Source organism: Zootoca vivipara, chromosome 11 (assembly GCF_965207765.1).
Source record: "Zootoca vivipara chromosome 11, rZooViv2.hap1.1, whole genome shotgun sequence".
In the NCBI taxonomy this organism is placed as follows: domain Eukaryota; kingdom Metazoa; phylum Chordata; class Lepidosauria; order Squamata; family Lacertidae; genus Zootoca; species Zootoca vivipara.
This window is the reverse complement of record NC_142594.1, coordinates 44,629,570-44,651,391: the sequence shown is the minus strand read 5'-3', so window position 1 is coordinate 44,651,391 and position 21,822 is coordinate 44,629,570. Positions and strand designations below refer to the sequence as shown.

At 48.2% G+C, this 21,822-nt stretch overlaps 1 protein-coding gene across 1 annotated transcript; it reads right to left on the bottom strand.

The window, feature by feature from the left end:
* Positions 1-5,476: 5,476 nt before the first annotated feature.
* Positions 5,477-21,622, bottom strand: LOC148684291 (inactive double-stranded RNA-specific editase B2-like). The gene is made up of 2 exons (XM_088653865.1): positions 21,540-21,622; positions 5,477-6,808 (listed from the first exon to the last, which is right to left on the bottom strand). The coding sequence occupies exons 1-2, from the start codon at positions 21,559-21,561 to the stop codon at positions 5,883-5,885; spliced, it is 948 nt and encodes a 315-aa protein (XP_088509991.1). The 5' UTR covers positions 21,562-21,622; the 3' UTR covers positions 5,477-5,882.
* Between the last annotated feature and the right edge of the window lie 200 nt (positions 21,623-21,822).

Here is a 21,822-nt window from a genome sequence, read left to right as displayed (position 1 = left end):
GACAGGAGGGACAGCAATTTTTGACTTTAGCACTTATCAGCCATTGGTTCTGCATGATTTTTGCTGCCAGGATAAAACGAATGGTGATCTGATGAACTATGTGTTTCAAGGCCTTTTCATGATATTCAAATACAGTATTGTGAGTGTGTATGTGTGGTCTCACCCAGAACACATGTAAAGTCTCTTTTCTCTTCCCATCTCCTAAAATATGCAGTGCTACACTCTTCTGTCTCAAGTTGTTTAGTCTCAGGAATATTTACCAGGAATGTGTGAAACCCCCCCAGAAGGAGTTGCTTTGAATGCTATTTTGCCATTCCTGATTATTACAATTGCAGCAGTGAGTTGAGGTTCCTGGATTAGGCAAATTCATTGAGGAGAAGACTATTGATAGCTACTAGCCATCATGACTATGCTCTGCATGCGCTGTTGGAGACGGTGGCTAGAAACCACTGGAGGGGAGAGGGCCTTTGTGCTCCTATAACCAGCAGCGGAGCAAGCCGATTGGGTGCCTGCCCTGTGCCCAGGGGCGGGCCATCCATCCACGGGGTGGGGCCAGCAGGACGCTCCACGGGGCCGCAGAGGAGTCTGCCTGCCTCCTCCCACTCAGCCGCCCTGCAGCTGAGGGGAAGGCGGAGGGCGGACCATTTGGGGCAGTGCGGTGCCTGCTGGTGCCCAAGCCATTGCGTCACTCCCAGGAGAGACACATGGCTCGGGCACGCTGCAGGCCTCGTGGTGAGTGCTGCCCGGCATTTTGCCACCCCTCTCAGTGATGACACCCGGGGTGGCCCGCCCTCGCCACACACCCTTTCCTCCGCCCCTGCCTACAACCAAGGTAATTCTGAGGAAAGTTGTATGTAGACATGGGGGTATACCAGTGTACAGTGGTACCTCTACTTATGAATAACTCTACTTACGAATGTCTCTACTTACGAATGGAGCTCCGCCCGCCATATTGGATGCGGTTTAGATAGGTTTTTTTCTACTTACGAATTTTTTCTCCCAATGCATTCCTATGGGATTCGACTTACAATTTTTTTCTACTTACAAATGTGCGTTTGGAACGCATTAAATTCATAAGTAGAGGTACCACTGTATCTATCTATTTTGGAAGTGGTGCAGGATTCCTTTGTGAGAATTACATAAACTTCAAGTGCCCCAATTTTCCAGGAACAGTCCCAGAATTACAAAAACAATCCCGGTTTCTGATTTGACCCTGGAGTGTCCCTGTTTCTCCTGCCGGCACTGAGTTCAGGGAAGAGGATAAGCCGGCACTTGTCCTGAGCTGCTGCTGCTACAAGGGAGCATCCCATGGCCTCTCCTCCCGTGGGCAGCTCTTGCTATGACTCTTTTGTGGGCAGAAACTGGACTAATATCTATGGCAGGCATGTCCAAAGCCACCGGTCAATTTAATCTGCCCCCCCATTGCACTATATGTCCTGGGGTAAAATCCTAAAAAAAGCTCAGCAACTTCAACCCTAAAAAAAGCTCAACAACCCATGTTCACTTCATCAAATCTGGCCCTCTTTGAAAAAAGTTCGGGCACCCCTGCTCTATGGAAACTTGTGCTTGTGTTGCACTTGCCTCATATTGTCAGAAACTTGTTTTCAGGACTCCGGCCTGCCAAAAAAATGCTTTCAGGTTTAGCCCAATTGTTTTGAGTAAATATTGTTAGAAGTATCCAACATGTTTATGGGATTAGCACTGCTGCAGCTTTACCTTCTTCTTCTACTAGAGCTAAGCAGATGTTTAAGGAGAGAATTCACCTCCATTCTAAGCGATTTGTATTCAGTTGCACAAATGTCTTCTTCTTATCGGTATCTATTATACAAAATGACATTTGGCCTGGAGAATTATTTTATAATCCTTACTGCTGCTTCTTGAAGAAAACCATCTACAGCCGTGCGTCTCCAATATATGCCCTCTGCTTTCTTGGATGGGAAGTTTAATGACATTCCAGCTTGCCAAAGACTCTGTTATTTGTGAGTCCGGTGAGATTGAGGATGTCTCCCATTGCCTGTTAAGCTGCCCCTTATATGAGCACCATAGGCACAATCATCTTACTTGTATCCTCCAGTCTCTGTCAAACAGACCCATCCTAGACCAGATATATGCCGTGCTTGCAGGCAAAGGCATATTCATTACCATCCAAGTAGCAAAATTTCTTCTGGCAGCCAGGAAAACATGACCCAGGTTCCAAAAACCTTAGGTAAGCGGGTGAGATGAGATTATGGTTTACTGTATTTTTAATTGTAGTGTGTGATTTACATTGGGGGAGGGAGTACCCCCCCCCCCGGTTTTCTTTTGTATACATATCCATCGGCTGAATATGTCAGAACACCTATTTGCTGTAGTTGTATTGTGGTAGCCTATTACGTGCCTGTTTATTTGTTTGTTATCTAAGACATTTATGTACTGCTTAATCATTAGCATTTCTAAATGCATTGTATATAGCAACACACTACACGGAAAATGAAGCAATAAAACAAGTGTGGCAGCAGCACCTACACTTTGGAATTCCCTATCTATCTATTTTAGCACCTGCTAAAAACATTCCTATTTAGTTTAGCCTACCCAGATGCTTAGAAAGCTGAGGTAATTTTAATATGTTTCAGCAAGTTTTTAAGTATGGCTGTAATTTCCCCCCTAAATTTTATTGTTTCCCCGATTTGATTCTTTACGGTCAAGCAGTGTATAAATTTTATGAAATAAATTAGTAAATGAAAATGTTTCTATTTATACACCGCCCATCTGGCTGGCTTGCCCCAGTCACTCTGGGCAGCTCCCAGTACATATAAAAACATAACAAAGCACCAGACATTAAAAACTTCCCTAAACAGGGCTGCCTTCAAGTGTCTTCTAAAAGTCAGGTAGTTGTTTATTTCCTTGACATCTAATGGGAGGCTGTTCCACAGGGCGAGTGCCACTACCAAGAAGGCCCTCTGCCTGGTTCCCTGTAACCTCCCTTCTCGCAGTGAGGGAACTGCCAGAAGGCCCTTGGAGCTGGACCTCAGTGTCTGGTCTGAATGACAGGGGTGGAGATGCTCCTTCAAGTAAACAGGTATCACCCTTGAGAGAGAGTTCCACAGTCGTGGGCCCACTAGCACTGAATGTTTGGTTTTTAGAGGTTCTGAGCTATGCATCTGAGCCATGGGGAAACACTAACAGAGGCTCCCCCCCCCAAGATCTCAGTGATTGGGCCAGGATATGAGGGGCCAGGTGGTCCTTAGGTTATTCTGGACCCAAGGTCCTATAAAGGTAAAGGGGGCCCTGACCATTAGGTCCAGTTGTGTCCGACTCTGGGGTTGCGGCACTCATCTCGCTCTATAGGCCGAGGGAGCCAGCGTTTGTTCGCAGACAGCTTCCGGGTCATGTGGCCAGCATGACAAAGCCGCTTCTGGCGGACTAGAGCAGCGCACGGAAACGCTGTTTACCTTCCCGCCGGAGCGGTCCCTATTTATCTACTTGCACTTTGATGTGCTTTCGAACTGCTAGGTTGGCAGGAGCTGGGACCGAGCAACGGGAGCTCACCCCGTCGCAGGGATTCGAACCGCCAACCTTCTGATCAGCAGGCCCTAGACTCTGTGGTTTAACCCACAGCGCCACCTGAGTCCCACAAGGTCCTATAAGGACCTTGCAAATTAATACCAGAGTCTTGAACATGGCCCAGTGATATATGGGCAGCCAGTGCAAGCTTTTAAGCACCAGGGTTATGTGCTGGCGGTCATCTGCCCCCATCAAAAGTCAAGCATTTTGCACCTGCTGAAGCAAGAGTAGCCCCACAAGAAAGTTTCATTCATAAACAATATTCCCAGTCTAGGCCTGTGTCCCGATTGTGTGCACTCTAACTTATTTACCTTTACCTTAAGCAGTGTAAAAGCACAGCCACTGAGGTCTGCCCTGGCTGTATCTCAACATGCTTGTATGCGTCTTAGGTCTTCCGATGGCACTTTGCTCATATTGCCTTAAGCCAAAGCCCTTAATGTGAATGTTTCTGCCTTTGCCCCTAGCCGTTGTTCACTCTCCCCCAGCCCCAGTTCAAAAACTGAGGTGTGGGAACTCTTTTATTTGACTGCTCAGCTCCACACGGTTATTTGATGAGCCTTGATCTCTGTGCTGGGAAACAGGACAGAAAATACCCAGCACCCTCGTTCAAAACCAGGCATTGCCTACAGCCCACACACACGTGTTTGTTCAAGATATTTAAAAGCAGAACAAATGTACAAAGGGGACTGAACTCTTAAGACAGCCTATGTGCTTTTACCATCATGAGAGCGAGGCAAAAGAAAATGCACATTAACAGCACACCAGGCAAAGAAGAGTTGACCTGGCGTTAGAGATGTCAGAGAATTCTGCCGTAAACACAAATGGGAACAGAAATTTGCAAGTTCACCTGAGGTCAGGAACAGAAACCACACAAGTGAATATGAGCACTATTTGCTATTGTTTGGGGTTTTCTTGGTCCACAAATTTCATGTAAAGAATTACGTAATTTTGTGCATCGCTTTTGACGTTTCCCTTCCACCAATGGTTCCCGCCATTATGAGCAGCAAGACAAATAACAAGTTTTAGTGGAAGCTGAATTGTAGCAGAATGGAAACAGTGTTGACTGTGATGAACGGATGAAGGGGTGGAAATTGCTGCCTCTTTACATTCCTGTCTGCGCAAGGCAAAACTGCTCCCCATACAACCCCTCTCCACAACACACTGATCTCATCATGCACAGCAGCAAGCGAAACATATGACTGTATAGCTCTCTCTTAAGAAAATGGTTTTTGGGGGTGAAGGTATTGATTCCAAATCCCATTTTTAACTCTTGAAGTGCCAAGTTTCAACCCTGTTCCGAAAATATGCAAGAATAAATAAATGAGAAAGACTTCAGAGACAGCCCATACAAAGGTCAGGGAGAATACATACAAGTGCCCTAACTTTCTCCAACCTCTCTCTTCAAAAGGTAAAGGAAAACAAAGGAAATCCCACTTGTATGGAAAATCTGGCCAAAGTACAATAAGACATGGCAGAAATGAGAGCTTATTTCAGACAAAGCTGTGGGTCACATTGAACAGAGACGGAAGGCAGCAACATCCATGCCTACTTAATCTTTCTACAGCCTTCTAACCAATCAAGGCATATATATTTCACATTACTATCTGGAAAAGACGAGACTCCTTGAAACTAACAGCATTTCCCAAATGTGAGAACAGAAGCCTGTTCAGCTTGTTATCTGTGATTCAGCAGTCATAAACGTCTGCTGTATATTTTTGCTTTTTTTTATGTGTGTCGGTCCACATAAAACATATAATCAGCAAGACACTGTAGAGATATTTTCCTTTCTCTCAGTCAGACATTTGACAACCACACACAAAGATCTTTAAGCTTTGCCAGAAGCAGAATTGTCTGGGGATGAGATCGTGGCGGGGAGGGTGGGAAGAGGCATGTTGTGCACCATGGGTTATTTTTTAAGAATGATGTCCCCTTTATCTCTAAACACAACTTGATAGAATAAGAAACAAGGGCGCCATATCATACTGCTACTTTTGGTTATTCCCTTAAGAAACACTGCACCCTGACAACAACAAAAAAACAAGAAGAAAAAGCAGCAGATCTCTGCCTTCATTACATGCAATTGTGTTACAATCTGCGCTTGAAATATTGACGGTCCTTCAAATTTCTGTACTCTCTGCTGCCTCTTTAGAAAATAAGCCATATAATGGCTCTTAATGATGTAATAATGGAAGCATATGCAAAGGTCTTTGTGTGCGGCTTCTGTGAGAAGATGGGTCTTACTTACTTCACGGTGAGGAGAGCATTCTGATAAAGTCACCATATAGGGCTAGAACAACAAATCACATTAATCTCAAAGAACTCCTCCAGCTCGGCGGTGGCTACCTGAGAGTTCTCACCTGTGGCAAATGATTACATTTACTCCTGCCGGGAATGTGACTGGGCAGCCGAATGTTAAAGAGGGCCTGAAGCGCAGCCTGTGCTGCTTGACCTTTAGCCAGCTTCTTGCTACGTCCCGAGCCTTCAAATGTTCTCCCATCCACTCTTACAGCCATCACAAAACTCTTGATGTGCTGCTTCTCCACAGTCTCCGAAAGGCAGACGTACCTCAGTCCTGACCGCAACTCATTGAGCAACACCACTGGGTTCTTTTCGCTCTCAGCGGCGGACGCCATCTTGCGCTTGTTTTGTTTGCTGTGGCCCATTAAGTCCAAGGTGTGGTATAGCAACCTCCCATGCCGATAGGCTGTAGAAAGCAGTTCGTTATTAACTGGGTTGTAGACCGAGAAGTCCTTACTGTGCGTCGATGGTTCAAACTCTTTGAACAGAGTGTCTGGAAAGTCTGCCTGGTCTGACGTAAAGTCTGTGGAAGGGTTGAAACAATTCCCCATGGCAAAGTGAGCTTGACATGCGTTGGGGAACTGAACAAAAGACTTGAGGGCAAGTTCTGCAGCCCTCATTTTGGCCTTCTTTTTTGTTGGTCCAGTCCCTTCAAATGTCAGCCCATTTACTTCCACGGCAACTGCAAATACCGGTGCATGGACAGGGCCTGTCTGGGAGACCATTTTATACTGTAAACCTGGCTTAAGTTCATGTAGTTGAACCAGGGCATTCTTTGGCGTTACTGACCATGAGACTTTCTTCCAGATGAGCTGGAGTTTGCAGAAGTGTCCATTGTTGCCCTCTTCTAGAGGCCTTTTCCTTTTGATACTGGAAGCGCCCACCCTTGACCTTTCGTTAGAGGTTATTGGATGATCTTCTAAGTTGCCAATGTTACGATTCTCCTTTACTTCTGCACTGCTTGTACCTGTTTGAAAAAGGAAAGAGAAAGTCCGCCAACATTATTGGTGTCTTTGTGAAATCAAAGAATAAGAGTGTGAAAAAGAGATTTCACCAATATATTTATTGCACTGATTAAAAAATGAAGAACAACCAACCCAATATACCTTCACAGGGGTGGTGTATTTATTTCTACACACTAACTTTAAACACACAGTCCTCCACCAACCACACACACACACAGAAACATGGATGCAACCTATTTTGTTCCTAGACATATTTGTCTACAGGAAAGAAGGGCGGGTCCTGAAATTCATACCTCTCCCCTCTCTTCATCTAATAGGTTTTTACAGACTCAATTATCGTACATAATGATATTGAAGCTGGAAAGCATGGAGAGAAAGATAGCTCTTGTTTCACACTCTGTTCAGGTTTGAAAATAATTTGTATTGATTCTGCACCACTGAATAAGAAAACACAGGGGGTTATTTGTATTTATAATTCATATTGCCTTTTCCAGACTCTGTTCCCCCCAACTTACTTTCATGACGCTGGTTGCATGGCTTTGTGAACATAAAAAAGTATTCTTAGGCCTCTACATGCATTCATGAACACACAGAGTAACCAGTTCTGATATGGTAAAGTAAATAATTCCCTTTGAGGTTGGAAAGTTTTCTCACTGCTCTCGCTTCAAATCTATGCAGAGTAATATCCCCTTGCAATTGTAGAAAGATCTGCCCAAACTCGCTCTTTACTATTTTATAAGGCATTTTGTAGGGTTTAAATCAGCCCACAAAATCAGGCCTTGCAAAATGACTTGTGAATAGTGCAATGACGTGTAGCCGTGTCCTGTTTACTATCATGTGTAAACAAAAGCCATGGGATGCAGGTAGCAAGCACATCACAATTCACTCCCTCCTGCAATAACTGCATGCAGCCCCAATGTGCAAACACCTCTTACACCCCCTCCAGCATGTTGAAGTGAAAAACTGGGACACGAGTATTCCAGGACCATGCTCCCGCACAAGTCACGTGACCTGTGTGAGATCGCAGCCCTGAAGAAAGCTCATTTTCCTGGGCGAGATTGCGTGCTCTCATGTGAAAAAAATGGGGTATGCTCTTATAAGAACATGAAAAGGACCTGTTGGATGAGGCCAATGGCCCATCTAGTCCAGCAGTGGCCAACCAGGTGTCCATGTGTGAGGCTAGCCCACTTTTATCCCCAGGGAGAGGACCTGAATGAAGTACTCATGGGGACCCAGTCAGATTCACCCCAACCCCACTGGCCATTGGTCAATCTGGCAGGCGGGATTGATTCAAACTTTTTCCACCAGAGGGAGAGGCCTGTTACGTCTCCCTCCAGCTGGAAGACCAAATGTTGAGGCTTCCATGGCGGCAGGCTGGCTCTGTTCTGCAACCCCATGTTACAGGAAAGGTAAGCAGTATTCCCAGCAGCTTGCGTCTCCCCCATTATTGACTTTCAGGAGGTAGTTGTTTTGATTTGTTATCGACTTCCGAAAACAAAATGTTGCTATTGACTGCTAAAATGGTTTTATTGCCTTTCCAAAACTATTATTGTGGTTGTAAGCTGCCTTGGGTAGTCTCTTTAGAAAGGAGGAATATACATAGGGTTGATCAATTTGAATTGATTGATCGATCTGAGCCTGAGGTTGGTCTGTGCTGCTGCTATCTGGATACTGAGCAGAAGAATGTGACTCTGGCAACAAGGAACCGGATGCCTAAATCTCAACATCAGAAGAAAACTAAGGCTGAATCCACACATTCAGCAAGATGAGGTAGTAGAACGAACTATACCATTTCAGGTAGTGCTTAGGGAGCATCATTTTCTGACTTCCTCCACATTGTAACAAAACAAAGCAAACTCCTCTGTGTAAACAGAAAAAAAAGACCATTTGAGGCAATAGTCTCTTTATCCCTATTTTACCAGTTTTCTTCTGGCAGGGAACATTTTAATGTGGGGGAGCATTTTTTTTAAAGGACCTCCCCCTCCCCCCAATGGAATCTGAAGTGGTACAGTTTGTTTTACCACTCAGGACTTGATCTCATTTTACCAGATATATAGACCAGGTTTATCATTTCATGTTCGACTGCAGAAATGTTTTGTCCCTTCATCTTGGCTTTATTTCATTTAGCAGCATGAGACTGAGCCAACAGTGAAATGTATTTAGCTGTGCATTTGTGAAATTTCATCTTAGGTGCCTCTGTTATTGCTCTCTCGTATTATTATTCTGTCACTGACGAATATTCCTCCTAGGTGTCTCTATTCTTTTTCTATTATTTTCTCTCTCTCCCTCTCTCACTCATACACCTCCCCATTCACTTCCTGTTTCTGGTCATTATGCACGGTGGTGTTAACCTGTGTATCATGAAGTGCTACTGAGGACTATTTATAATGTGCCACTAACAATGACGTTGCCTTTGTCTCTGGGTCACAAGGGTTCAGAAGAACCAGCCATCCGACACTCCATGCTACATCTGAAGCGATATTATTGTGCCTCTCGAAGGTTATTCTGCTGCCCCGCAGCATGAATGTTGGGTGAGGAAAAGAAACCAAAGGAGTGGCAATCTCTTCGTTATAAATATCTGCAAAACCCACATTCCAGGTAGCCTCCCTTGAAAAGGATAAGGAGTCCTTCAGAAACATGCACCCATTTTACAAAACGACAACAGAGGAAGGTGTGTGTGTGGTACCCCCAAAATCTTCTGCATTTTGCAAATGTGCACCACAAATTCATCCCCACCACCCACCTAGTCTAATGGTTATAATACAATGCTTCTCTCAAGCCCAGTTTCTGGTGTGTGTGTGTGGGGGGGGGGTTCTGGAGGAGGGGATCCTGTTGGCAGAAGTGCACCATATTGGTGGCCCCCGCAACAGGCTTTGTGATGCCTTAAAGATGAACAAATATATGGTAGCGCAAGCTTCCATGGACAGGACACTTCACCAGATGCATTCAATGCTATCCTTAGTTGGCAGGCATTATAGAAATGGAGCTGTTTCCAGTCTGAGCTGGGCTCCAGGCATAGGAGCATTCCCATTCAAATGGTGTGTATGCACTGCGTCATGTGATTGATCATGTGGGGACAGGGCTTACCTGGGACGCCACAATATTTTATTCAAGTCGGCACCCCTGGCCCTAAGCAAGTGCCCTCTGGTGGCTACGTCTTATGGAATGGGCAACCCTCAGGCTTTCCTAACAATGGCAGCATCACTCCAAGCTATTTCCCACAATGCCTCAGAGAACCTGATGCAGCATTACTCCAGGGCACCGGGAAAATTGAAGTGAAAGCTTGCAGACCTAGCCGCTTGATGTGAAGGTCCTGGTGCTGGTGCCAGCATTGGTACGCCCTGCTAGGACTCTGAGGCCCCAGCAGCCGCCCTAGTGTGTCAGGTGTTGATACCAGAAATGGTAGAGGGGGAAAATGGTACTCATTCAGGTCAGAGGGAAATGAAATACAACAGGATGTGACAATTATATGGAAGCTTAAATGTATGGGATCATTGTGGGGTTGACAATAAAACAAACATCTTGGCATTGGTCAACTAATCCACACCTGTATTGGGAAAAAAAGAGGCAATTTAGCCATCTCATGCCAGTGTCTCCTTCTGAAATTTTTTTGTTCAAAAATGGCCACTTTAAGTTCAGTAACAGAACATCCTGGGGGGTTGGTGTTTCCCCGTCCCCCACTCATTTCTGAATATTGCCCCTTTCTGGTGTCATTGTGCATGACAGGCTGCACCAAAGGCTCAGCACATGGGGGCCTGCACAAGGGGGGGCAGCTTAAACATGCTGCATCAGCCCCCAGGCACAGTTTGCCCCCCAATTGTCCTGTTATTTACAAGCCGTTCTAGGTTTAGATTTAACATCAGGAAAAGCTTCCTAACTATAAGAGGAATTAAGCAATGAAATAAGCGGCTTAGAATCAGAGAGTCGAGAAGGATGAGAATGCTACTTAGTCCAATCCCCTCCTGCAAAGGAGAACCATTCTTATGCTAGCAGACCAAACTGTGCCCAGTCCCATCTGAGAGGAGGTGCGCTGCTCCACATATCTCAAGCAAGTGTGGACAAAGCTCTGAGTCGTTATACAGGAGAGCCTCGTTGGACTGAAAACTGGGTGAGGAAACTGGATGCCTGAGTAGATGTCTGCTATGTGACCTCCCTTCCCATGGGAGGCTCATTCATTAAGGCTCCACCAGCCTACATTGGCCATCTAGTAGCCATGACTGGTCAACCTTCTTATTTGCAGTCCAGGGAGTTGCACTGTCTGTCAACTTCCTTCTCCTTAGCCTCACTGTTGCCCTTGTAGAACTCAGCAGAGAGGATGACAGAGACAAAGCGGGTCTTAGTTGGCTCTGCCTGCCATTGGTTCTGGCTCCATATTTCATGGGCTCTGGCTCTATCTTCCATTGGTCTTTCTGCCTTTCGCCCTACCAGTTCCAATGGTCACCAGCCACCACTGACTCTTCCATGCCACACAACTACTTCTCCCACACAAGCACTTGGCAAAAGGAGAGCTGTACCTGAATGTTCTCGCTAAACATAGGTTACTCTGCATACTAGCAGTCTAATCAGAAATTGGTACCCTTTGCTTGCTTTTTTTTTTACAGAGAAACAAAACAGATGCAAAACCAAAGAGTCATTAGCAAACTTGACTTGGGGAGTGTATTCCTTCCCAACTCCAAGGATCTCCCCTTGTACCCTTACAAGGAAAAGTCTCAGAAGCAAGTGCAAATATTCTTTAGCTTTGCAATGCAGTTTCTTAGAGGCTCCATAAAGTCACTTCCACCTCCAGGAGCTGGTTTTGGATGTCAGGAAGCTGGAATGTAGTGGGTAGGTGGACAGGAAGCACAAGCACCTTCCACTTCCTGTTTACATTCCAGGAAGTAAAAAATGTCTGAAATGATGGGGAGATGTGAAAATTGCACTCTGTTTTTCCTGCTTCTCCATAGCTTTTGCAAAACCATTCCTGCTAGAAAAGAAATCTTGAAGAAGCTGCACAATGAGAGTGAGAGTGATGTATGGAAGTGAGAGCTGGACCATAAAGAAGGCTGATCGCTGAAGAATTGATGCTTTTGAATTATGGTGCTGGAGGAGACTCTTGAGAGTCCCATGGACTGCAAGAAGATCAAACCTATCCATTCTGAAGGAAATCAGCCCTGAGTGCTCACTGGAAGGACAGATCCTGAAGCCGAGACTCCAATACTTTGGCCACCTCATGAGAAGAGTTTCCCTGGAAAAGACCCTGATGTTGGGAAAGATTGAGGGCATAAGGAGAAGGGGACAACAGAGGACGAGATGGCTGGACAGTGTTCTTGAAGCCACAGACATGAGTTTGAGCAAACTGTGGGAGGCAGTGGAAGACAGGAGTGCCTGGCATGCTCTGGTCCATGGGGTCATGAAGAGTTGGACATGACTAAACAACTAAACAACAACAAGTCAATTAGGGAAATGGGGTACTGCCCCACCAAACTTCCTTTTGCTCTCAGCCAACCCCAACCTGCCTGCCAACTTACACAGAACCAGTCCAGGGGGTGACACTGCCTGTCAGATCCCTCCTCCTTAGTCTCAGTATTGCCACCAGAGTTGGTTCTACTGGTTGTTGGCTCTCACTCCACCTACTTTCTAACCACCAGTCAGTACTGGCACAATATCTGTATGCCTGTCTTAGTTGATGAAAGATGACAAACCCCCAGCATGCTAGATGCTCCTAAAAGGACATTTTCATATTAAAGGGTGGCATGTGAATTTCCTGCATTTGGAAATCTAGTGAAAGGAGCTGCATGGATCAGAAGGAAGATCTCAAAGGTATACAGTATTTGCAAGTTGCATGAACCAAAATGACACCCTGAAGGCCTGGCATAAAAAGAGAGACATCCTTCGTAGTTCCCTTGTGAAAATGTCCTTGCAACATTTCCCTGTGTCCCAAAGAAATCAATTTGGGGAGCTGGTGGGGGGGGGGGTTGGTTTGCCAGTATCTGCCCTACAGCTTTTGTTCTCAGAGGTATGATAGTGAAGCACTGAGCTGTGGTGTTGGCTGTTCAGCTTAAACACCTGCTATTCACGCATCATTATCTATCAGGCTGAAACCTGGGCCACAGACACTTCTTTTAGGGCACCCATGAAAGTACCTGTAATCATTTAGGTTCACTGCACTCATAATGCAGACTGGCTTTGTCAGAATGCTGCCTGTGGATTCAAAAAGGCGAATATAGAGACCCTTCATTTCCTGCTGCCAGCGTGCCAATAGCTCACTCTCTCTTTCTCTTTGCCCTTCTCGCACAGAGCAGGCTATTTGCTGCCCATCTGCATCAAGTTGAGGACAGAGGGGAAAAGGTTTCACCTCCATCACTTTTTGACATACTGTTGGAAAGAACGAATTTCACTGGAAAAGCAATCTTTGGATGCTCATGATCACGACAGGACTGGGCTGCAACCCAGCAGCTATATCATATTACCAGAGATGCTGCTGGGTGTGATGAGACTTTTTTTTTTAAAGCTTTTGCTGGGGATCAGTTGAATAAATGCAGATCTCAGGTCCTGCTTCCAGGGCACTAAATATGTACTCATACACTGAAGATGAATAATGTGCAGTGAACACAGATGCCCACATGCAAGCATCTTCCAAGGCAAGATGCAACATATATATCTGTCCACCTCACAGGCCTACATGAGTTTGTGATAACAAAGATGATGATGGGCTTGAGGGCATCCTGAGCAAGTTTGCAGATGACACCAAATTGGGAGGGGTGGTGTCAGAGGGCCTGGTATGGCTACTCTAGAGTAACGACTCCAGCATGGTCTTTTAAGGTTTTTATTAAGTGCTGATTATTTACAGTGTTCCGAGCAGTAAAAATGCATCCTTAAGGTGAGGTGTCTGAACTCCCGAATGGCGATTGGCGCGTTTTCTTCCAGCACCACAGCTTTGGCAGACCCAACCTCTTCCCCCTACGTTTGCGTCGCAATTCGGGAGTTGGGGGAATTGGCCTCCCCCCTGTGCGTCCAACTTCCTGTCCCACCTGCGGCCTGGGCTCCACAACCTTGCCTGAGCCTCGGACACCACTTCCTGACTCTCCGCTGGAGGCAGAGCTCTCCTTACTCTCTCCCGCGCTTGGGGATGGGCTGGAACTTAAGATGGGAGGGACTTCCCTGTATCCCTCGTCCCTCACATCCATCCCCCTCCCAGGCTCCTCTCCCCCCCTTCCTAGTGGCTCTCCGCTTGCTGGGGACGAGTGAAACCCCAAGAAGTCTGTGGCATCCGAGCCTGTGGGTGTAAAAATTTCCCCCCAATCCTGCGATCTTTCTCCTTCCCCCTGAGAAGACGGGAATCCCAAGAAGTCAGTGGCGTCAGAGCTGGTGGGAGTAAAAATGTTCTGCCAGTCCTCTCCTGCCTCTGACGTCGTTGACCTCGGTGAAACCCACACCTCTTCTTCCGTGTCCTCAAATTCCGCTTCCCATCTCCATGGGGAGCTGCTGCCTGCTATCCCTTCCTCCTGCCCCTCCCCCTCTCCCTCCCTTTCCATGTGCCAGGGCTTGGGCCTGTGGGGGAACAGGGCGTGGAACTCTTCCACTAAAAATTCCTCAGGTACTTCTGTGGCCGGTATCCACTCATTGTGGGACGGCGGAGTGTCCTCCCATGCTATCAGGTACTCCAGTCCTCTCACCCCTCTCCTTGAGTCTAAAATCTCAGTTGCCTCATTGAGCTGTCGGGCGTCTCCCGTCTCCCCCCCTCCCTCTGGAGGCTGATCGCTGTCCCTGAACCTGGTACTTTCCCTGTACGGCGACAGCAGCGATCTATGAAACACTGGGTGCACTCTCATGTCCTCCGGCAGTGCTAGCCTGAAGGCTACCGGGTTGACCTGTTGCGTGACCGTGAAGGGCCCCAGCCTCCTGGGTGCTAACTTCTTGCATCGCCCCCTGGTGGGAAGACCTTCCGAGGATAACCAAACCTTGTCCCCCACCCTGATGACCTCTCCCGGTCGCCTGTGGCGATCTGCCCCCTTCTTGTACGCTTCCTTGGCCCTCTCCAAGTGTTCTCTGAGCTGCTGGTGCACCGTCTCCAGGTCCTCTGCCCAATCCTCTGCCTGTGGGCCCTCTTCCTCCTCCTCCCCCTCCCTCTCCGGGAAAGATCTGAGGTCGCGCCCGTAGTTGGCCTTAAAGGGCGACACCCCTGTGGAGACGTGCACCGCATTGTTGTAGGCAAATTCTGCCAGTGGCAGGCGATCCACCCAGTCCGTTTGCCTCTGGCTGACGTAACATCTCAGGTACTGCTGCAGAATGGCGTTGACCCGCTCCGCCTGTCCATTGGTTTGCGGGTGCCTAGCCGTCGACAAGCTGACCTCCACCTGCAGGAGGTTCATGAGCCGCCGCCAGAACCTGGAAACAAATTGGCGGCCACGATCCGAAATAACCCTTAAAGGCAATCCATGCAGTCTGAATACGTGGTCAACAAACAGTTTGGCCGTCTCTTCTGCCGAGACCGCCCTGGCACACGGTATAAAATGGCACATTTTGGACATGAGGTCCACCACCACCAACACTGCGGTCTTGCCCCTGGACGACGGCAGGTCTGTGATGAAGTCCATGGACACTACTTCCCATGGCCTGTGCGGTGTGGCTAAGGGCTCCAGCAAACCTGCTGGTGGCGCTCTGACCACCTTTGCTCGCTGGCAGGTGTCACATCCCCTTACATAATCCCGAACATCCTCCCGCACCCCTGGCCACCAGAAGTGTCTCATGACTAGGTGAGTGGTTTTGTCCCTTCCAAAATGACCCGCCGTTGGGTTGTCGTGCATCTGCTTGAGGGCCTTACCTCTCAGCTGTTTGGTTGGCAGGTACAGGGCTTCCTTGTAAAAAAGCAAACCCCTCCTTTCCTCAAAGTCTTTGGCCTGCTCCCCCCCCCTCTCAGTTCTCTGAAGATGCGGGTGGCAAATTCATCAGCTGCTGTCAGTGCTGTGAGTTCTGCCTCGCTCACCACTGCTGCTCCGCAGGACCATGCTGATGGGGGGAAAATATGCCTGGGTGCCGGTGGCAACTCCTCCTCCATGTACTCTGGCTTGCGGGAGAGGGCATCCGCCCTGACATTCTGCTCTCCCGGGATGTAGTGGATGGAGAAGTTGAAGTTCGAGAAGAACTCTGCCCACCGTATCTGCCGCTGGTTGAGCACCCTGGCAGTTCTCCAGAACTCCAGGTTCTTGTGGTCTGTGCACACCTGGATGGGGTGCTTGGCGCCCACCAGGAAGTGTCGCCAGTGCTGGAACGCAGCGTGGATCGCGAGAAGTTCCCTGTCAAACACTGTGTAGTTGCGTTCCGGCTGGGTCAGCTTCCTGGAGAAGAAGGCACAGGGTCTCCACTCTCTGTTGGCGTCCAGTTGCAACAGAATCGCTCCCAGAGCCTTGTTCGAAGCATCTGTCTCCAGGCGTAGGGGCGCATCCTGCACCACGTGGAACAGGTGCTGGTCGGAAGCGAATACCCTCTTGAGGCTTTCGAACGCTGCTTGCGCCTCTGGTGTCCACCGGAACTTCTGCTTGCCTCTCAGGCAGTCGGTGATAGGAGCCGTGACGCGAGAGAAGTTCTTGATGAACTTCCTGTAGAAGTTCGCGAAGCCTAGTAGGCGTTGGGCATCTTTGCGCGTCCTGGGGCTGTGCCAGTCCAGGATGGCCTGCACCTTGTCCTTGTCCATCGCCAGCCCCTTGTCTGACAGCTTGTAGCCTAGGAAGTCCACTTCTTTGGTGTGAAACTTGCACTTCTCCAGCTTCACATACAGGTGGTTGTCCTTCAGTCGCTGCAACACCTCCCTGACATCCTTCACATGCTGCACTGGGTCATTGGAGTAGATAAGGATGTCATCCAGAAAGACCAAGCAGTTCTTGAAGAGGAGGGACCCCAGGACGTGGTGCATGAAGGCCTGGAAGCATGCTGAGCCCCCTTGCAACCCGAAGGGCATCACCAGATATTCAAAAGAGCCCAGAGGCGTGAACATCGTGGTTTTCCATTCATCACCCTCCCGGATCCTAATCAAGTTGTACGCCCCCCTCAGGTCGAGCTTGGTGAAGATCTTGCCCCTGCGTGCCGCTGTCAGGAGATCATCCACTCTGGGCATGGGGAACGCCACTGGCTCTGTCACCGAATTCAGCCGTCTAAAATCCACCACCAGACGGCGCTGTTGCGTGTCTTTCTTGTCCACCCAGAAGACCGGGCTGCCCCCTGCTGCCTTGCTTTCTCTGATGAACCCCCGCTTGAGGTTCTTGTCGATGAAAGCGCGCAGATCCTCCAGTTCCTGATCTGACATGGCGTACAGCTTGGCTGGGGGTATAGTTGCCCCTGGCACCAGGTTGATCTGGCAGTCAAAAGGCCTGTGTGGGGGTAGGTGGTCGGACTCCGCTTCGCTGAAGACCTCCTGCAGGTCCCAGTACGGCTTGGGTATTGCCTCACCCCCCTTGACGTGCATGGTGGCCACCGTGGCTATCGGAGGCCCCTCCCCTGGTTGGTGCTGCATGCAATGTTCCAGACAAAAGTCCGATCCAAAAGTGATGCATCTCTGGTGCCAACTTATGGAGGGGTCGTGGCGCGTCAGCCAGCTCATGCCCAAGACGATGGGGGGGGTCTGAGATGGTTGTGACGTTGAAAGCCAGTGTCTCTGAGTGCCTTCCCACCGTCATTCTCATGGGGGGGGTTTGATGCGTGATGGCCCCTCCCAGCAGCTCTCTGCCGTCAATGGTGGCCACGTGCAGGGGAAAATCCAGCTGCAGAAGTTGGATCTGGTGCTCTTCCGCAAAGTTTCTCGAGAAGAAGTTGGCTGAGGCACCACTGTCAATTAAGGCGAGGACTGTCAGGGGATAGCCATTTGGGAGCGTGAGCGTGACTTCTAGAACCACTCCTGCTCTGGGAGGGGTGGGCTGGCTGTGCTCCTCTCTGTGCGGGTGGGCGGGCGGGGGCTGTTGTCTGCTGACTGTGCCTGGCCGCTCCCCCTTGTCTCCTGCAGCCAGGCTGTCTCGTTTCCCTGCTGTGGTGCTGCGTCAGCTGGGGAAGGTACAACCGTTCCCGCCTTTCCTTGCCACTCTCTGCGATGAGGGCAGTCTCTGACGCGATGCCGGGGGGGAGTTGCAGAGAAAGCAATTCCCGCCTCTTCCCTCCTTGCGTCTTGGCGCCAGACCTCACCTCACCTGGAGTCAGGTCTTGGCGCCAGACCTCACCTGGAGTACTGTGTCCAGTTCTGGGCACCACAGTTCAAGAAGGATACTGAGGAGCTGGAACGTGTCCAGAAGAGGGCAACCAAAACGGTCAAAGGCCTGGAAACGATGCCTTATGAGGAACGGCTTAGGGAGCTGGGTATGTTTAGCCTGGAGAAGAGAAGGTTAAGGGGTGATATGATAGCCATGTCATAGCTGCCAAGTTTTCCCTTTTCTCGCGAGGAAGCCTATTCAGCATAATGGAAAATCCCTTAAAATAAGGGATAACTTGGCAGCTATGAGCCATGTTCAAATATATAAAAGGATGTCATATAGAGGAGGGAGAAAGGTTGTTTTCTGCTGCTCCAGAGGAGCGGACACGGAGCAATGGATTCAAACTACAAGAAAGAAGATTCCACCTAAACATTAGGAAGAACTTCCTAACAGTAAGAGCTGTCTGGCAGTGGAATTTGCTACCAAGGAGTGTGGTGGAGTCTCCATCTTTGGAGGTCTTTAAGCGGAGGCTTGACAGCCATCTGTCAGGAATGCTTTGATGGTGTTTCCTGCTTGGCAGGGGGTTGGACTGGATGGCCCTTGTGGTCTCTTCCAACTCTATGATTCTATGATTCTATGAAAGATGAACATACTGTATTTATGGCAATGGGAATATCCACCGGTCATCGTTCCCCCTGCCCACCATTGCCCAGTCAAGACAACGGTATCAAACCACCATCTATGACAAGTGGCAGACGTGTTCTCAGATTCAGTTCCAGCTGTTCACCTGCAGTTGATAAATAGGGTTGTAAACATGGGTTGGGAAATCTTTGGAGAAAAGCGGCTGGGTGTCGGGACACTCTTGTTGGGAACTTTGTTCCCAAAGTCACGGAACTTTGATCTGAGAGTGAAAGTACCTGAGACCCCACCACCAGCACCAGCACCACCACCAACCCTGTGAAAATTACTGGTCCTGAAGACCCTTCAACCTTCCAACTGCAGCACCAGAATACTGCAGGCCAGTTTCCTGGGCTCTTGACTGGATCCCCAAACCTGTTCACCCCCCCCCACAAAAGCAGAAGTGGGAAGGAAACTTCAGAGTTGCTCATGAAATGCTGAGCTAGCCTCATGAGGCTACCTGTTCCAGGAGGAAGCAGAGGAAGCCTGCTTGAGAACCAGGAAAGACCAGAGCCTCCAGCTCCCCTTGACACTGGGGCAAACTCCAGCATCCTAGGTACCAGCTTCTGTTTGTGATAAGCCAGCTGACAGGTTCTTTCATACCTGCCACTTTTTTTCAGATCCAGGAGACTGGATAGCAGAGCAGGTGAGCTTCAGAGGGAAACTAGAGGGGCAGATGAGAAAGTCACAAAGCTCTCTCCTGCACAACATCCTGTTGCTACTCTGCATAATAAAGGAAGTGTTGGCCAGGAATGGTGTAGAGTTAGTTGCAGCCTTAGGCACACAGAGTCTTGGATTTGTGTGTGGGGCTGCAGTATAGAAAAAGGGATTACTAACACCACAGGGACAAATTTATTCACCCATAATTTCTAAGAGGACAGCCCTTCATAGTTTCCAGCTGGTAAAAAGAGCCATCTGGCAGCTGATGCTGAAATAAACAGAAGTGCGTCGTTTGATCGGAGCACATCCTCCCTCTTCCCCCAAATCCACCAACATGTTACAACAAGAAGGTGAGATGACGCTTACAAATCAATGTCTGGGCTGATGAATATGATAATATGCCACACACTCTCCACCTGGTTCCACTTTCTCTTCATTATTCAGTTTTTCTTTCTATCTAATGTGACTTATCTTAGCCTCATATTCCAACAATCACTGGCAGAGTGCATGACAATGTTCTGGATGCATTAAAATAGGTGCCGGAGAACAGACAGGGAATTGTTTTGCGCATCCTCTTCTCCATTGGGGGCATCATTAGCGGGTGGCTCAGGCAGGGCTGGCTCTAGGTAGACCCCCGGTGGCGCGGTGTGCCAGGGCGGTGTGCCGGTAGGCAGGGCGCCACGCGGTGAAGCCGCGCGGAAGCCATGCTGCGCCCTGCAAGGGTGGGGGCGCCGGAGCGATCTCCACCCCTCGGCGCCAGGGCGGCCAACCGGCTCGAGACTGCCCTGGGCTCAGGGGGTCCTGGTTCTTTTGCATTGGGTCTTGGATCTCCTGCCTCTCACCCTCTTAAAAAAAAAGAGAGAAACTTAATAGGAGGAATTCACTACAGTGCTAAGTTAGCCCCTTAGCAGTGCACTTGTTGTGCTAATGGAATGGCTTGAGCAAGAGAATGTGCACAGACTTCCAAACAGAATGGGCTTGGTGTGTCTCTCTGTGTGTCAATAGCGCTGGTGCCATGAATGTGGCAGGACAAGTACAATGTATAAATCAATTGCCAATTCTCTTTTTCTTTCTCTGTTAGTTGTCTCTCTTGTTACAGAGGCCCAACTGGCCTCCACTAGGAGTTGGGTATTTGGTGTAATCGCTTGAAGACTTTTCTTTTATGCCAGCAGTTGCCCAAAATGTACAGTTGCCCAAAATGTCATTTGAATAAATGGAGGTATTCTCTCTCTCTATCCAGACACACACACACACACACACACACACACACACACACACACACACACACGTGTGTGTTCCATTAGACCGCATTAGTGGGAGATGGGAAACAGGGCTCATTCAATCAGCTTTCCTGGAAGACCAGCTCCATCAGGGACCTCCTACCTCTGAACTCTGCCAGCTGGCATTATAAGAACAACTGTTTAAGAATGGGTGCTTGGCTTGGATTTCTTCCTCTTCCCCCCCTTTCCCTCGTGTGCCATGTTTTCTTAGATAGTAAGCCTTTGGGCTGGGACTGTAATTGACTGCATGTAAGCCACTCCAGGAGTCTTTATGGCAGGGGGGAAGGAACCCATGGATACAAATGCTCTAAATAATAATCATTACACACACAGAGAGATAAGCACACATATAATATAAATATAATACAGTTTATAAAACAAACATAATACTGTATATAATGAGCATAAATTTATGCATACCCATCATCCTCAATAACCTCTAACTTTATCATGAGTAGCCTCTTATCATAAAATGTTTCATTTTCACCATAAGAAGAATCTTTTAGGTTTTATCTATTGCCAGATATAGAGCTTTCAATTCTTATTCATCTGTATACTTAAAGGTGTCAGATTCCCAGTTGCAAAGCTGTAAACAAGTACTATGTGATGAATCGAAAAGACAACATGCCAGGACGCTATAGGTCAGAACCCAATAAGGAAAGAGAATGAAGAACCACAATCCCTTGTTATTGGGTGCCCCATCCAACCAGGGATATGGACTTAACCGTCCAGGGGTCCTTTACATGAGGACCACACAAGACCAGGACAATGTCACTTTGGTATTCTTTGTCCTGATTTTCTCCTTGGCTGAAATGGTAGTTTGGATGGGCTCCTAGATGACACGCATTACCAAAATGTGTGGTTTTTTAAAAGTCTGTATTCAGCCACATACACATATGACACAGAACTTCCTATTGGCTCTACTATTCACCTCAATATGAAGAAGAGAAACTGCTTACTTAAATTGTCTTCGTCTTCCATATTTGCTGCACCAGGACTTAAATACTTGAAGGGCGCGATGAAAGTTGACAAAATGCTTACTTTTTCTGTAACGAGAGGAGGGAGGGGGGAAGTACATATGTATGAAATGTGTGTCAACCTGGTTCCAACATGGTGTGCTCTGATCCCTTGCTGCTCTTGTCCACCCGCCTTTCCCTTTCTACCTTGACCTCCCAAACCATAGGTCGTTTGCACTGTTGTCTTCACCAAATGCTACGTTTGGATGGTAAGCTCTTAAGAGGC

Excerpts from the sequence above, each read along its gene's own strand:
- LOC148684291 (XM_088653865.1), bottom strand. The coding sequence starts at position 21,561 with ATGGAAGACGAAGACAATTTAA. Across the intron at positions 6,809-21,539 it reads GGAAGACGAAGACAATTTAA|GTACAAGCAGTGCAGAAGTA; the intron begins GTAAGCAGTTTC and ends TTTTTCAAACAG.